Source organism: Bactrocera latifrons, unplaced genomic scaffold (genome assembly GCF_001853355.1).
Source record: "Bactrocera latifrons isolate USDA-ARS-PBARC rearing strain unplaced genomic scaffold, ASM185335v1 scaffold_169, whole genome shotgun sequence".
NCBI lineage: Eukaryota > Metazoa > Arthropoda > Insecta > Diptera > Tephritidae > Bactrocera > Bactrocera latifrons.
Window position 1 is genome coordinate 99,800 of NW_017535174.1, and position 17,154 is coordinate 116,953.

A 17,154-nucleotide genomic window follows, 5' to 3' on the forward strand; every position below is an offset into this window, starting at 1 on the left:
GGTAAAAACAAGGAAATATAAAGAAAAAACTACTTTCATGCACAGCTATAGTACAATCGGTTTTACGTGTATTTCTATGAGTGTGTGTGTGCAATGTGAAGCGTTGCAAAACTGCATTCAAATGTGAGTGAGTCAGTGTGTGTGCGAGCGTGTGAGTGAGTGCCGCATACATAATGCAAGAGTGCACTCAAGTTGCTCATGATTTTTAAATGAGACTCAGATGGTGCAGCAGTAAGCGTACGAAATGTGTAAAGGGTGGTACTCATGCCACATTGCGGTACAGTTCATATGCTTGCGAATATGTTACGCAAATGTGTGTGTACATGTCTGTATGTATGTATGAGTTTGCTGCACTTCGAGCTGTAGTTACAGTTATTTAGTTGCTTTACGCATACGAACATACATAATTAATACTGAAAAGATATATATTTGCTTTGAAAAGGGTCGTATGGATCTGAAACCAACGATTTTTTAGCCGAAGTTGTAGGCCAGATATGTAATAAAGTTTTTCGATCTGTTTCGATTTCGACAAAGAATTAAAGTATTATCAAAATGCATATACGTATAAAATTTCATTCGGACATCTGAAAAACTGAAAAACATATGTTTATTATTCCTAAGTAATCTCGCCTCACATATTGTTGTCGCGAAACCGGTTTTAGATCCATAGACAACGTTCCTCATGAAGACTAGCAGAACATTTTCAGCATGCGCGATTTATCCGTTTTTTAAGCTCCCTGTAAATCAACCCACTCTAATGTATGTATGCACATATATGTATGCACTCACTGTCTTGTTCTTTTCCATCAACCCGCTTGCTGTTGCCCCTATTTCGCCAACGTGTTGTTGTACTTATTGTAGCTGTCAATAATTTTGTTGCTATTGTTACAACCTTTTGTATATTTGTATGTAGTACGTACATGTAAAAGTGTAAGGCAAAGTGTAAGGCAAGCAGCTCTCCAACCAGGCAGCCAGCCAACCAGTGGGCCAGTCTGTATGTAGCTACCTTTCCGGTGAGGAACGGCTTTGCTGTACCCTCGTACGTGTAGTTGGCATTTAAGCTGTCAGTTTGTCAGTATGTTGGTATTGTAGTTCGCCGTCTTGGTTGTTCGATTTAGTGTCGAGTTTTGGGGTTACTAAGGCCAACAAGTCGAAAAGTTTGCTTCAACTACTTGACTTGACTGCTTGAATTTCCTATTTGTATTGGTATGCACAAATATATGTCTGTTTGTATGTGCATAGCACTTTTGTTGTTAGTTGGAACAAATTTCTGTTGCTGCTGATTGCCTTATTGTTGAGTTGTTTTGTTTGGACTTTGATATTCCCTCTCGTTGTTTTCGTTTGATTTTCTTCTACCAGCATTGCCAGCTTGATATTCGATATCAGCGTTTTTGTATATTTATATATGTACGTATGACAAATCTACGTATAAGTCCCTACGAAAAATGTAAACGAATTTATTTATTTATTTTCCTTGCATTCAACTTTTTCTCTCGCAAATGAAATTTGTTTGATTCAAGTTTATCATGACACTGCTGTAAATCAAAATATTTAAGCTTTCCATTCAGCTTTATGCATATCGCGCGTCAGTTGACAAACTCATCGATGCAAAAGGCGTGTTTAAAAATTAATAGAAATAAGAGTAGCAAATTATATAAAGGCATATCGGAAAGTGCAGGTGTAGTGGAACATTTTACACTTTCGCAATTATTGAGACCCAAAAACAGGACAATTTTTTCATTAAGCAATAAAAATCGATAACTTAGATTGTAGCAGCTATAATACCCTTCACCATACAAAGACTGTATTTTAATCGATCATTTTTTACTAGCTATGCATATTAGGTGGGTGGTGAAAAAACGAATGTTGGAGACCCCGAAGAAAGATTCTCCAAGTATGAGCTGTTAACTTTAATAGAAAGGTTAGCCGCCCAATGGTTTTATTTTAAACCTTACTTTGTTTTATGAATGGTTTTAGGAAATGGTATGCTTTAGAAAATAGTCTCATACAGTTTTTTCGTTAACTTATCTATTTGCAAAATGGTTTAGGTTTGATTCTTCTAAGGTAAACTTATGTCTTTTAAACTTTAAAACTCAATAAAAAAAATTTTTTTTACATAATAGGAAAATTCATAGTATGCTAGGAAATTTTCTGTTTTGTAAGTTTAGGAGAGTCAGAGCAAAAAATGTTTACACCAATTGAAGTTGTATAGATTGTGAGTCATTAAAATCATACCCAGATCTAATATGAAATATCTTTCAATATTTTAATAGTTCTTGTTAGGCTTCCCAGAAATTCTTTTACTGACTACTGACATACATATATATTAAAGCTTCAGCAACTTTTTTAAGCTAAGACATTATTTCCAATCTATGATTTAATTTTTTACTCTAATGCAGGCTTTGACGGCGGCTTACGGCAATGGTTCCTAATGGAAATTTTCGATCAGCATAGTGGCCAGTTACAAGCCAATATCTCATCAAAATATCCACTTTTAAGTGTCACTGGACTGGACTCTGGCCGTCTCTTTCGCATATTTGTTTATGCAGTGAATTTACGCGGACGTAGCGAAGCCGTGCAGGTGGAAGGCTATACGCTGAAAGCGGCGGAGAAGCAAACAGGTACTTGGGAAATTATTTTTATTTATTTGGATATTATTAAAAATGAATGAAATTAAGTGTTAACGTGAAATAAAATAACGCGGTGGATTTTTAATAAATTCGAAGTCTCAATAAGTGAGGCATAACCGAAAGAAAAAGCCGGAACAACTCGTTGATCAATTTACATATTTACTAGAGCCACAACTGTGATCAATTTAAAAGAATAGACCTTTATCTAACTAGTGCTTACTAAATGCATTGAATGCAAACGAGGACATCACATCTGGTCTCTTAGTATTCGATTTGTTCGTGTACAAGAAACTAAACTGGGTACAGTTTTCGAATCTTCCTTTATTTACTTTATTCTTTAAAAAGATAAATTTTAAGTTTTCTAGAGAACGGTTTCATTTTGTATACAACATTACTTACCTAAATCTAAAATCTTTATTAAAATAAGTAGTAAGCTTCGTAGACTTGCCTCCTGTAAAGTACACCGCATTAAGAGTTGAGGTCAAAAACCGCTCTCTTTAAAAATTCAAGCGGCATTTATGTATTTAATTCAAACGATGTAGAATTATGTAAACCAATTTTTCTGACATAATTGAAATTAAGACATTTTCCTCGCATAACAATGCAGACTTAGCAAATTGAAAGACGTCTAAATGTGCGCTTGTAAAAATGTGTAATGGGCAAATGAAAAAAAATGTGGGCAATCCTTTTCCATTACCCCAACTGCGTTTAACCCGATACTTCAAAATATATTCTTTTACATTTTCTCGGGTTGCTTATTTTTCATGTAAGCCCGCTTTTTTCACCCTTTAAAAAGGTAGCATTTACAGTGCACTTTCTCTTCTGGCAGCTTATAAGCGTTGTTTGTGCTACAAGAAAAAAATTGGCGAAGAAAACCAAAAACATGAAAAAAGGAAGTTCAGGAAAATTGGAACCTGGAACTCATTTCAATTTATGCGCTTATATACTTATTTCGCAGGTTTTTTTTTTTATTATATTTTTTGCTTGTGCAAGTAGCACTTCACCTTAAATAATGCAGAAGAAAGTGTCCGAAAAGATAGTAAACGTGAAGACCGCAAAAACGCCTAGGTAGCGGCACATAAGCGTGGGTCGGCTAAACGCCTGAGTGTACACTTAAGTGAGCTGGCGTATAATTTAGAATAGAAAATTGGATTTTGCCGAGACTTAAGTAGCTGTCGAGCGAGTGAAGAAAGGATAGAAGCATATCTTGGTATACTTATATTCATGTTCGTGTTCCGTTGTGCAAATGGCAGAAGTGGAGATAAATTGCAAGGTGATCGCCCCGCCAAATAGCTGTAGGAAGTGGAAATTTAAAATGATTAGGTTTAATGAAAATGACGGAAACCCTTAGCGTCAGTCAAATAAAAAAAAACTGCAAGAAAGCTACAAGCAAAAACATATAAAAAGTAGAACTAAATGGTGAAGTAAATGCGCTGAAAATGTGCGAAAGAAGAGCGTATAAAATAATGTAAATTGCAATACTAATTAGATGCCACAGCGGCGAAGTTGCAAACGACGACCGCCACAACATCACAAACTTTTGCCTTTAATATTGTAATTTAAAGAGTTTTGGCTTGCAAAAGAAGAACTGATACGCGTATATTTCTTTTTCAAAATTATTTCTTCAAAGTGCGCTTTTTATTAGGAAAGGCAAAGCGTTTCAATTTTCTTAAATCTTGAGATGATCCCAGGCTCAGACTTAAAGAGCTAAGTTTCAATCAATTCTGTTTGATCATATTTTAAATCAAAACAATTAACTTTTATATATATTAAAAATAAGAAATTCCAGTTGGCACAAAGTACTTATCTAAAATGTTCTTTCAGCAGATATATGCAGAAAGTAAGCGATTTCAACCTACCAATGAATTTTATTTCTTACTTAATTAGTATTGGCGCAGAAATGTCTTTCAACTAACCAATTAATTTCTGCCTCTTTGCTCTATACTAGACTCAACAGCTTCATTTCGAAAATAGTACGGGCCGATGATCCCTCCAGACCAAATTGTCAATTTAGTTGAATGTATTGGCTGCTGTTGAGTGAGCCTCTTCGATGATTTTCTTAAAAAAATCTTTATCGCTTTCAAGTTGTTCCAAGGCAAAATCAGTAAATTTACTACGTTTACGGCGGTAAAATGGCTTCAGTTGTAATTGAGTTGAGATACAATACCAAATACTTTCTCCAAAGTTTGAGACAATCCTAGTTCTTGAAAACGAATTAGTATCGACAAAATGAGGTATTTAGTAACACTTACCTGAACCGGAGCATATATAACTATTGGAAAACCCGGTATAAAAGATCAGCGTGAGGAGCTGAGTAAATTTAGGATGTCCGACTGTCTGTTCGACCGTCTATATATACACGAACTTTTACCTCAGTTTTTGGAATATCGATCTGAAATCTTGTCGGAAGCGCCGATATCGAATCATAATGGTATATAAACTATTTCATTAGACGAGATATCTTCCAGAAACTTTGTAAGGAATATTTCCGAAGATGACAGTGCAACCTCTAGACATACAAACGCAAAAAACTACTCTTCTTCAGACCAAATCCGATCCAGCTTGTTATCCCTGAAAATCACTTGTTTTACTATGACCTTGTTGGTGCTTGAATCATTGTTCCCACTTTTATATTAACCTCTGGTCATCATATGTATGTATGCATTTGCAGTGTGGTATTGACAATAAGCTTATCTTTGCAATGCTCTTTCTCTTTTTCTTCCTCATTATAGTTGCGCTAACGTCCTACAAAGGTACACAATCCAATTTCGAACTCACACCCATACTGTCTGTGGGCATTTTCGTTGGCATTTTGGTGGCATTGGTGTGCATTACCATCGGCACCATTGCAGCATTGAAATTACGTTCACACAAACAACAGCAAAAATATCAACATCAAAATGCGAAATTCTCACGACCAGGCAATTTACAAATTAAGGACAAAATCTCTTTGCCATTAAGTCATTCGGAGGAGATGTACGACGAGAAGAATCCCGATGTCGTGCCATACAATGAAGGTGAGTAAGCAAAACCAGCAAAAAAAAAAAAAAACAGTTGGTAATGCAGAGAGGAGGAGTGCATTTCCAGACAGTCGTCACACATAAATATTTGTGTATTTGCATATAAGTAGATCACGATAAATGCCTGGCCGGCAAAGTACACAGTGAAGAAAGCATTTTACTTATGGTAAGAGCTGTTGTATTTCAGATGTCGAAATGTTTGTGTGTCAAGGAATGAAAACACAGACGAGCTTCAGGTGATTGTGCCCACAGCACAGTTGTATGTAGGCCAAAAGGTTGTCGGCGTTACAAGTTGCAGGAATATTCACTCATTCGTACGCAACACTTTGTTGTAGACTCACAGCTAGTCAAACGTCCAGTATCTGTAGGACCTTGGGTACACATACATTCATATTTAAATACAAACGAAATATTTTTTAAAAGCATTTTCTGGAAATGTGCGGTCAAAATTAATTGAAAATACTTCCAGTAAAATCAATCAAGTAAAAGGTAGGCGGCTTAAGCCGATATTATTCGCTCTTTGTCAAAGGACATTGAAACGCCTATAAAAAAGAAATTAAAGCTCAAATGAAGAAATTAGAGCATATTTTTAAATAAACAGACTCCCCTTGTATTATCACAAACACGAATATTAATATGTAAGGAAAGGCTAAGTCCTTGCTTAGCTGCAAATTGTATACTATTGCCAGCTGATGGGTCCAAAAACACAGAAATTTAGGTATTGGTAAAACTTTTTAGGTATTAAACAGCATACTTATAGATAATGAGGTTCTTCTTGAACCGATTCCGACCTATCTACAGCAAGTCACACAATTTTAGTGAAATTAAGTCAAGGAACGAATAGTTACTGAGTAAGGGATTTCACAAAAAATGTGTGGTGCCATGCACATACTAATTTTTTCATACCGAGTCCCATGCAACCCTGCTGTACCATTTTCTGGCGATGGAAAAGATTTAGGTAACGCTAAAGGAAATATGTAAGATATGTAAATCGAATTCTATGGATCATCGAATCAAGCTCAATGAGCATCATATATTACATACAAGCTACTGTTGGGGAAACAGCAATATTAAACGCTGTATGAAGTGCTACGAGAATATATGTACATAAAATAATTTTTTTGAGCATTTTTAATGGGCATAGAGAGATTGCTCGCAGAACACTGTGGAACATTTTTGGGATTATTTTCGGGGGGTGAGAAATTCCAAGTCAGGGTAATGGTACTGGGTCAGTATAGTAAAACCCTCAAAGGATTTTTTTTTTGTGACCTTATGACCCCTTTTTTCCTTATCTTGACGCTTTTTCGCTTAGTTGTAACATTTTGGCAAAAAAAAAAAAATTAATAAATAAAAAAATAAAATAAAGAAATAAAAAATAAAAATAAATAAAGACAAAAAAGGGCTTGTTCGGAAAGCATTGTTCTAACAGCTACGATGTTTCTGTTGCAAGGATGTTAGGAGCATTCTACACTATACTGACCTAGTGCCATCACCCTGACTTTTCACCCCCAAGATTAGCTGTTGTACTGTGTAATCGAATTTCAAATCTATCTTACGAAGTGACCTACAAGCTAGAAAACCTTGCTACATTTTAGCAAACATTCTCAGTTCATGATTATTCATGAATGGGAAAATTAGAAATCTGCAAGCTTTCGAAAATTTCAAAAATTAGCCAAATTCTAAACTTGCAACTGAATAAATATACGGCAACACCCAACCACACATAAAATTATGCGATAATTTAAAACGTGTCTTTCTTTGCAGTCGATGGTGAATACAAACAGAAATCAGCAACACAAACACCATCCGGCCATCTGTCGACGACAAGTGAAGCGGAAATTAGCTGTAAACCACTGACGGACGAGCTTGGCGCATACAAAAGCAACAAGGTGAGTAGCAAACGCACGCACATGCGCGCTCTCCTATAACGCACAGACACCGTGTAGATGCTTTCTTGTCTTAAAATTAATTCATCAATGTTGTGTGTAAGTAAGTGCTTTTGTTATCATTCTCTTGAGGAAACTCCTACGACTTTTTTCCTGCTTTTTTTATTTCGATTTAGATTCTAAAGTTTTTATTTATTTTTGTCCTCCTTACTTTGCTACATTTGCTTTCTCTTTTGTACACTTTTCAGTATCGGTTGTGGCTTGAGTTGGCCTGCTAATGCATACACACACACTTACATACCTAATAATGACGGACAAGTTGGCGGTGGGTTTTTGTTTTGCCAAAGACACCGTCAACTGGTGCGTCGATAATGAAGCTAGAAAACGCCGTGAATGGCTGAGAAGATATGCTGCTGCAATGGTGTTAAGATGGCGGCCTATAGAAGTAGAGATGTATGAGTAGGTGTATATGGGCTGCGATAAAGTTGGCTGGTAGCTACACGTGCTAGCACAAGGATGATTTCTTGTAGACAATCAACCAAAGTTTTAATTACTTTGCTTTACAACAAAATTGAATGTTTAATAACTTCGTTGAATTACTTTGCATTAATTGTGCATGAAAAGTGTCAAGCGACTTTGGTTGACGTAATTTTATTCATATACTTTTTTATGCTCCGGACTTTTATCTTCTCAAAGAAAAGTTAGCTACCAAATTTTTACTAGATAAAAGTACGTAGACGTATGTGCAGGATATCGCAGAAATGAAAAAACCTGAGTAATCAATACTTGCCAAAGGGTCCTTGAGTTTTTTACTTCCACTTTCTAGAATGATTAGTTACAATACTACAGATCCAACAAGAGATTGCTTAAATAATAGAGATTTAGTTTAAAATCTCGCTTCTAAATATATAGCCAATATATGAATAAGAATTATACTCCTTCTATCGTAACGATCTTTCCACGCTCCATATTGTTTTATACCTTGAACATATACCCTGTTTAGCTCGATATTTGTAATTCTCAAAATTTGTTTCCATCTAGACGACAACTTCATAATATCCCCCTCGTAGAAGCGCCCCTCCTTATTTGCGAAGAACTCGGACAGCTGTTTTTCACAAGCCTCTTTTGAGTTCAACTTTCCACCAACAAGTGCGTTCTATATGGGCGGGCTATATGGGCGGGCTATATGGTTGTTGCGATACAACCTGCTATTCGAGTTCCCGCAGCTTCTAACAAATCATCAATGCAATGTGTGGTCGGGTGTTATCGTGGTGGAACACTGCACCCTTCTTGTTGGCCAATTCTGGACGCTTCTGATCGAACGCTTGGTTCAAGCGGTATAGTTGTTCATAGTAGAATTAAGCGTCTGGCCATATGCGAGCAGCTCATAGTGGATGATTCGCTTCCAATCCCACCAAACACACAGCAAAAACTTCCTGGCCGTCAATCCCGGCTTGGCCACTGTTTGGGACGATTCACCGGCCTACACGACCATTTTCGCTTCCGTTCCCATGACAGTCGGGCCTACGAAAACCGCAACGGACTCGGATTTTTATCCGGCCAAGGACTGTCAACTCGGCAGAATTCTGCCGTTACAACAACAACAACAACCATTTTCGCTTGATATTGTCGTATGTGATCCATTTTTCGTCGCCAGTCACCATCCGCTTCAAAAATTTGTCGAGTTCGTTCCGTTTCAGTAGCATATTGCAGGCGTTGATTCGGTTCAGAACGTTTTTCTGCGTTAAATCATGCGGCACCCAAACATCAAGCTTTTTTGTGTATCCAGCCTTCTGCGGTTCATTAAACAATGTAGAGTTTAACAAGAATCTATTATCCCTATTATCACCCCACACAGTCATAGCTCTCTGTAATGAAAAATATTTTTAAGACTTTCCAAACTCCATTTTCATTTTAGGATGATGAGCTGCACTATGCTGAGCTAACACTGGCGCCCGGCAACGCCAGCACCAGTGGCATACCGAAAAAGTCCATTTCGGTCGATTGCAGTAGCAGCATGTTGCTACAAGGCGCCGGCATAAATACAAACAACATGTCCGTCACTATCGGCGGCACACTGCCGCACGGCTCCAGCGTACGCAAGATGTTGCCCAACATACCGGCCAATGCCGGTGCGAGCACATTACAACGCCTCAAGCAGCAGCCAACGGCGTCAGCGCAACAAACACCACCACCACCACCATCGTACGATTACTTTGAAGAGCCGACGATATACGCGCAGATAGATCACTACAAAACAACAACGACGGGTGGCACGCCAAATGCTGGCTGCTCGTCATCGGCCTCCGTATCGCCCTTCCCGCCAAGCATTTCTTCGCCCGCCTCACAGGGCACACCATCGACGGTGTCGCCCGGCGCGGTGCAGATGTACACAATGCCCTCGCATCCGGGCGGCTATCATACGCTGCCGCACAATCATCATCATCAGCAGCAGCAGCAACAACAGCAGCAGCAACACCTACAACAGCAACAACAACAACAGCAGCAGCAACAACAACAACAAGCCCATCAGCAACACAATACGTCCGCCTCGTCGATGCTGCAAATGATGGCGGCTGCGGGCGTGGTGCATGGCGCTGGTGGCAATATTTATCATCATCATGGCACGCTGCCAATGCCGCCCACATATCAACAACACCAACAGCAGCAACAACAGCAATTGCAGCAACAGCAAGTCACCGGTCAAATGTTGGTGTCGAGTAATAGCAGCGGTCTGGGCTCGGCTACAACAACAGCGGCCGTGACAAGCCCGAGCAGTTCGCTGTCCGGTCTCTCGGCCATTGGCAAATCGTATTCGCGCGAAATTGTGACGGTACGAACGCCGCTTATGTACTCGCAGCAGGAGAGTTGTGTCTAAAAGCGTGTGGCGCAGGCGCATGGCCCGCTTCAGGCATACTGAAGCCTGTTCGGGATTCAATTTTATCGCAAGAAACTGGGTATGAGTTGTGAGAAATGGAAAAGTATAAGTTATATATACATTTAAATTGGTCTGATTGGGTTTCTGATGCAATGATATAGTGAGTTGCGCGTGTAGTAGTTTATTCGTATATAGAAAATCGTTGAGATTAAAGCAATTGTTTTTAAAAGCTTTTTTGTGTGAGTTGTTTTTGTATTTAATCCTTCAATTAGCTTTTAATCATAACGCTTAATTTTAACTAACAAGTAATTTTCATAATTCAATTGTTGTTATTCCTTATTCCTTAGTTCTCCGATTCGAGTTTTCTAATGCCTGCTCTCTGTCCGTACATTTTTACGTCTTTTGTTGCCTACAAGCAGGCGCAATGCGAAATAAAAATTTGCAAATTTAATATTCGCAGATATTCAACTCAGTTTTGAAATGGTAAAATATTTTTTTAACGGATTTTGCTTATAATCTCAATCATTTTTACAATTCTCTCATATATTTTATATTAAACGACAAAACATTATTATTTTATAAAAAATAGTTTCTTAAATATTAAATACTTTATAATTTACTATTGAAATTCATAAAAATTTATTGCATAAATCAAACCAGCGGGTAAACAAATAGTATTTAAAAACCACGTTAAATGCAAAAAGTTAAACACTTAACTAAAAATTAAATTTTATCAATATTAAAACAAATTCTCAAATCCTCAACAGAGGATTTCTAACGAAAATCTGTAATATGCGCACACATATCATGAAAGAAAAGTTATTAACATTGGCACAGATATAGACAATAAAAGTAATGATTGCGCAGTTATGTAAGAATGTCTAATATTTAATATTTAATAATTCATATTTATATTTATTTTTTATTTCATAAATAAATAAATGAATAGTTTTAAAATTCACATGCGATTTCTAAAATTTTAAAGCAAAGTGTGTTACATATCACAAAAGCACATATTGAATGGTTTTAAACCAACATGGCGTATACGCAACGAGTGCGCCAAGGAATTCTCTAAGAAATTGACTGCTCACAATTGAATAGAAACTGAATGCGCATTAAAACAATAATTACTCTGAATAATTTTCGCTTGAGCTACTAACGCGATTCACATATCTAATACTTATATACTAGTATTATTTCCAAAATTTGTCACAAATGCTACATTAAATCTCTTGATCGTATGCCAAATTTTACTTTTTTGGAAATTATTAAAAAATTGTCGCACAGCAACAAATATTTAAAGAAATTTTAGAAAGTTTTTATGCGCTCAAAACATGTTTGCTCGAAGCGGTGCTAAAGTTCAGTACGGTCAGGTCTATTACTAGGATTACTAGGAAAGGCAGCAATTTAAGGCCGTGGGATAAGTGTACATAGCAGAGGATTATATATAATAGTAATGTATATAAACTTAATTACTTTTTCTAAATTCTAGTGCTTAGGCAAGTTATTTAAATACAAATACTTAGGCAATTAAAATAATTAGATAAATGCATAGGAAGTAAAATTTAGGCGCGTAGTACTTAAATATCTTAAGATAAGATAAATATCTTCAAGAAATTACAAAAAAAAAATCATATTAGATATGTATAAAGTCGAATATAAAACCGCAAATTACTGAAAAAAATCACAACTAATTGAAAGACGCTGTAGAATAGCGAAACTGCAAAACTCTAAAAAAGAACTGAATGCGTTTGAGATAATTAAGTGTCACAATACAAGCTAAACCACAAAATACATTTGGAATTAAGCTAAAATCTATTGGAAAGAATTAGATAGCGTTCAATAACACAATTATGGAACAACAAATAATTCGTTTTCATTTCGGTATTTTTTTCTAGTGTTTATGATAAGACCTGAGTGAAGCGCTCCTTGTGCGTCCGAAGATCAGAAAACGTACTCATTCCTGTACTTTTTTTATTGAATAAAAGTCCGTCATGCAATTGAATATATAAATTTGTTGGAAACCATCACAAAGCTCTATCAAAACTGGGTTAAAGACATAGCCGATCTGGCTCAGCGCGTAAGTGAAATTGTACTACTCTTTCGAAGCAAAAATAAATGTAATTTTTCTGCCTAATGAATTTAGATTTACGGGACCAAAGTCATAAACACTACTGTATCCACATTTCGTAACGGTTTTGGAATTCAAAGTAATTTCGAATATTAGAAAATCCCCTAAAATTTAAGCTAAAGCTTAAAAAACAAAATCGAAAATCTCTTTCAGATGAAATAACCAATATATAACCAAAACTCAAATTTTGTTTCCATGTGAGTGGTTTCTATTATTCGTTTTTCCGTCGCCTTTAAACATACGAAAAGTGATGTTACGTTATTTTACATTTTTGGTGACGATATATTATATGCCGTGATAACATTGAAACGTTTTCACTAAGGCCCTAACTAATTAGTTTTATCTATTTAATTAAAAATATATATTTCTCTGTCTCCAACTTACGACGTTGGGTGTCTAAAAATTATCGCTCAAGCTATTTCGCATTATAGATGACTATAAACACGGTGTTTCAATAAGTTCTGCGAATTCAAAGAATCAAATACATAATTACTCGAGGAGCTCCATATTCCACGTCCGCCATCAATATCTGAAAGTCTTCATCATTTTAGCTGAATAACAAATACAAAATGATTTATAGACTTTAATTGGGTTTCTAGAACAAATTCACAGTTTACGCCAACTGTGCTCCAAAGAGTCCCTTGAATATTACCATAGACCCAGACTAAAGCTCCATTACGCTACCGACGGATAAAAGGGGAATTGAGATATATGTATGCAATCTGAAAGCCAACTTGATAGTATATTACTATTTAAATGTTCCTTTCTGTGTAAATTTCATAATTATATAAATAATTACTTGAGGAACAGATTGTGTAATTAAAAAAAAAAAAACAAATACAAAGAGAAAACGAGAAATGCATAATGTACAAAGGTGTAAAATATTGTAAATAAACAGATCTCTATGTAAGAATATAAATAGGTATGTAGCTAAATATACTAATAATATATGTTGCGAATTTTCCATTCCATGAATAACAGCTCATATAAAACGTCAAATTCTTAAAAACAAAATATAAAAATTTAATCAAGAGCAATTGCGAACACAACAAACTTGCACAAATATGTGTGGGTATATGTATGAAAGTAGACGGCCAAAAATGGCATTCACTTCGCAATGGCATAACTCAACTCACTTCTTCCAGCATTCAATTCGCTATACTGGCACTGCACACATACTTACGCACATTTTATCAAGAAATTTTTAGCACGCATGCAAACTACAATATTTCCAAATTATAGTTACTAATTAAATTTATTGTAAATTTTGTATGCCAATATTTCCCACAGACAGTGTAAGTAATGTTAGCAAAGTGATGGATGGATTATCTTGCCGAAAGACAACCGTTTTGTATACCAAATTGTTTGCTTTTTTTTTTTTTTTTTGTTTATGGAATTATGAAAACAACTTTAAATATTTCTAGAAACTTTTCTTCCATGGCGTTTCTCCAAAACTCAATTTTATGAACTTTTCTGAAATTCCTATGAGTTGAAAAACTGAAGTAAACATCGAAAAATTTTTTTTAGTGTTTATTTTTTGCTGTAAGTATCTGGCGTCCCCACGGTGTGATACACTGTAGGAGGTACCGATAGTAAGGCCGCAGAGTCTGTTAAAATTCGCGGCTAGCGCAGGCGCAGGCATCTTAAAGGACGATCACTTCTCTTGGACCTAGGAACTGAACTCCATCTTGTATCATAAAGGTCTATGCGTGACTTAATTGCCTACCAGTTTAACCTAACCTAACCTATATAACCAAATGTGTCAGAAAATATAAATTCCTTTATTCCATATCGAATCAATCAAAATATGGAATGTTTTTTAAAAATACATTTTTTAAACTTTTCTACTATACTGATTAATATTTATGTCAACATGCTGCGCAACATTTGTTTCTTGAGCATGTCATCTTGAAAATGGAGAGATTTATCATACAGAAACAGTTACTTTTGCCACAAAAGTTGTAATAGTATTTGGCAACAAATATATTGCGCAACATTTCGTCCTACAACATGTTGTAAAAGAATTGAGATAAACTTAAAAATTTCACATGCAGTGACTACACCACTTTTGTTAATCATAGGAATTAAAGTTTTTTTGTTTTTTGGTTTTTCTTTTTTCATGAAAGTTTTCGAACAAGTGTTGCTCAACATTTGCTGCTGAAACATGCTAAAAACACGCAATTATGTTCATAGCCTTTTGAAATATCCCTGAATATTTTGCAACAGAAATGTCAATTTTTATGTCGAAACAACAAAACGCACTTCACAAAAGAAAATACTTACTAATTGTTATGGTGTCTTCGCAATTTTGTATTTGTGTGTGTGTGCAAGTCTTTCATATCAAATATAGTTGTGTAAGTGTGTCAATTGTATACTTGTGTATAAGAATATCTATAGTTTTGCTCCAAGTTGTTCACTTAAACGTCTTAAAGATGAGTATTTTTCAACTAACATGCAACACGGCTAATTTATGCTAAAAACAATTGTAAATATGTAGATTAATTGAATACTGTATAGAACTGTAACATCAAACAGAAAAATATCTCTGAAATTAACTACAATACTTAGTACTAAATTAAAGATTTTATTTAAGATAATTTAAATAAATTTTTAGGAAATCAAAATTATAAGTAAAAAACAAAGTAAAAATTCTTCAACACTTAAGAACATAAAAGGAAGCTAGAAAATATAGAAAAACAACAAAAAAAGACAGAAAATAAACTGAGACCTAATGAAAACCAACCAATTAAGTAGCTCTAAGTAAACTAATTTTAATTAATATTTCAATAAAACTTTGACATTATAATATAAAAACAACAACAACAAGAACTCACTCTTTGTAAATTATGTACTACATGTCGCTAAAGATGAAACGAAACGAAACGAGACGAAACAGCACTTGCAGCAACACATACGAGCTGATCTGTATATGTATGTATTAGTGTTGCGCATTTGAATCGTTTGTATTTACTAAATGGATTGTGTGAACTGAAACGTAAACAAATACTGAAGCTGCAAATATTTTACGTTATTTAAAGCACTATCCAGAGAAATTGTTAAGTGATAAATCCAAATATATTTAAAACACAAAGATAGCGGTACATAAACGATGTATGGTGACGTTTGAAAGAAGTTAAACACAAGACAGAAAAGAAATAAAAACCAAAAAAGAACTAACCAACAAAACAGGAAGGAAAATTTGAAGAAATAAATCACAATGGATATTGAAAAGAATATAAAAAAATGTAATTGTTTTTTTTATTCATTGGAGGTTTTGAGGGTTTTTCATATGTACGAGCTGTGTCATTTTGGTATCTGTATGTAGATGTGGTTACAGGTATTTCACATGTTGATACTTGACTTGATCTTTTTAATATACAAATATTATAAACCTCCATCACTTTCTCAATCATCTTGGATAGCATAACAATGACTTCAGCGCAAATGATTGGCTTGATATTATCAATTTTTGCGAGTCCATAACTTGATTGTCAAAAACCACTCAAAATTGGTGAAAGTTAGGAAAATCTGGATTTATGGGTCGCTACTCAATGTCATCTGATTTTCAAATGGGCCAAATAATAAATTCTTGATCATACGCTGCCATTTCCTGTATTTGGGATAGCGCTTGCTTATGAACGCATTTCCTTTTAATAAATTTTGCAATATTTCAGTCTTATTCTATTTTTAATTTCGTGTACATACTTCAAGTATATTAGTAAGTCTCTGACTTTTCGGAACCATTTTTGGCGATCACCATTTCACTTAACTAAAATTTCTTCCTAACAAATATCCTTTACGCTGGAAACTCAAATTTATGGATTTTTGTATTCGTTTTTACTGACTTGTCACACTGCGCATTGTCTTCGTGAAACAGATGTTTTTTATACTCGAATATCTAGTTGATATTTTTAGAGCGCTTGCTATCTCGAAAAACTTCACTTTTTAGTTATCCAAAATTACTTTGTGCACTTTCTGGGTGCTTTCGTTGGTAATAACCTCTTTTGGGCATCCACTGCATTCACTGATTTGATGTTCCTTTCACCACGTCTAAACTTAGGATTCTAATCTTTTATCATTGATTTTCCTCGGGCTGTGTCCAGAAACTCGACATTAAGCCAAGTTATTGTCTCAACGGTATTTTTTCTGTATTTAACTATGTATATTCGACAGCGGTCAAATTTTTACACGCGACATATGAAGGTTAGTTTAAAAATAATATATATTTATTTTTACGCATTCTTACTCTCGCTAACGAATCTTCTCAGCATGCAAACAGCAATTGTGTAAGTATTTTGAGAATATAGTTGCACATTTGATGCTGAGAGCGTAAATTTCTACTTAATTTACATACATACATACATACCAAAAATTTACTTTATTTCTAACACCTCAGAAATTGTTAAGTTGAACSTAAAAGTTTCTTTGAACATCCTTCTTTGTTTTTGGAAAAAAAGAAAAATATTTTGCCAAACGTTAGTGTAATTTAAGAGGGTGTTCTAGTGTAGAAATCAAATTTTGGGCAGTTTTTTGAATTTTATTTAAAATAACCAAAAAATATTTTTAACATCCATTTTTTTATGGTGTTTTTATTAATATCTTAGGAATA

At 35.1% G+C, this 17,154-nt stretch overlaps 1 protein-coding gene across 1 annotated transcript in view; it reads left to right on the forward strand.

Annotated features, from left to right (window-relative positions):
- The window catches only part of LOC108966658, a 97,075-nt gene extending 86,211 nt beyond the window's left edge, over positions 1-10,864 (forward strand). The window contains exons 13-16 of the mRNA XM_018929674.1: positions 2,400-2,621; positions 5,363-5,647; positions 7,415-7,539; positions 9,455-10,864. Coding sequence (XP_018785219.1) covers positions 2,400-2,621; positions 5,363-5,647; positions 7,415-7,539; positions 9,455-10,414 — 1,592 coding nt within the window. The 3' untranslated portion in view covers positions 10,415-10,864. The remainder of the gene's footprint in view (positions 1-2,399; positions 2,622-5,362; positions 5,648-7,414; positions 7,540-9,454) is intronic.
- The last annotated feature ends 6,290 nt before the right edge of the window (positions 10,865-17,154 follow it).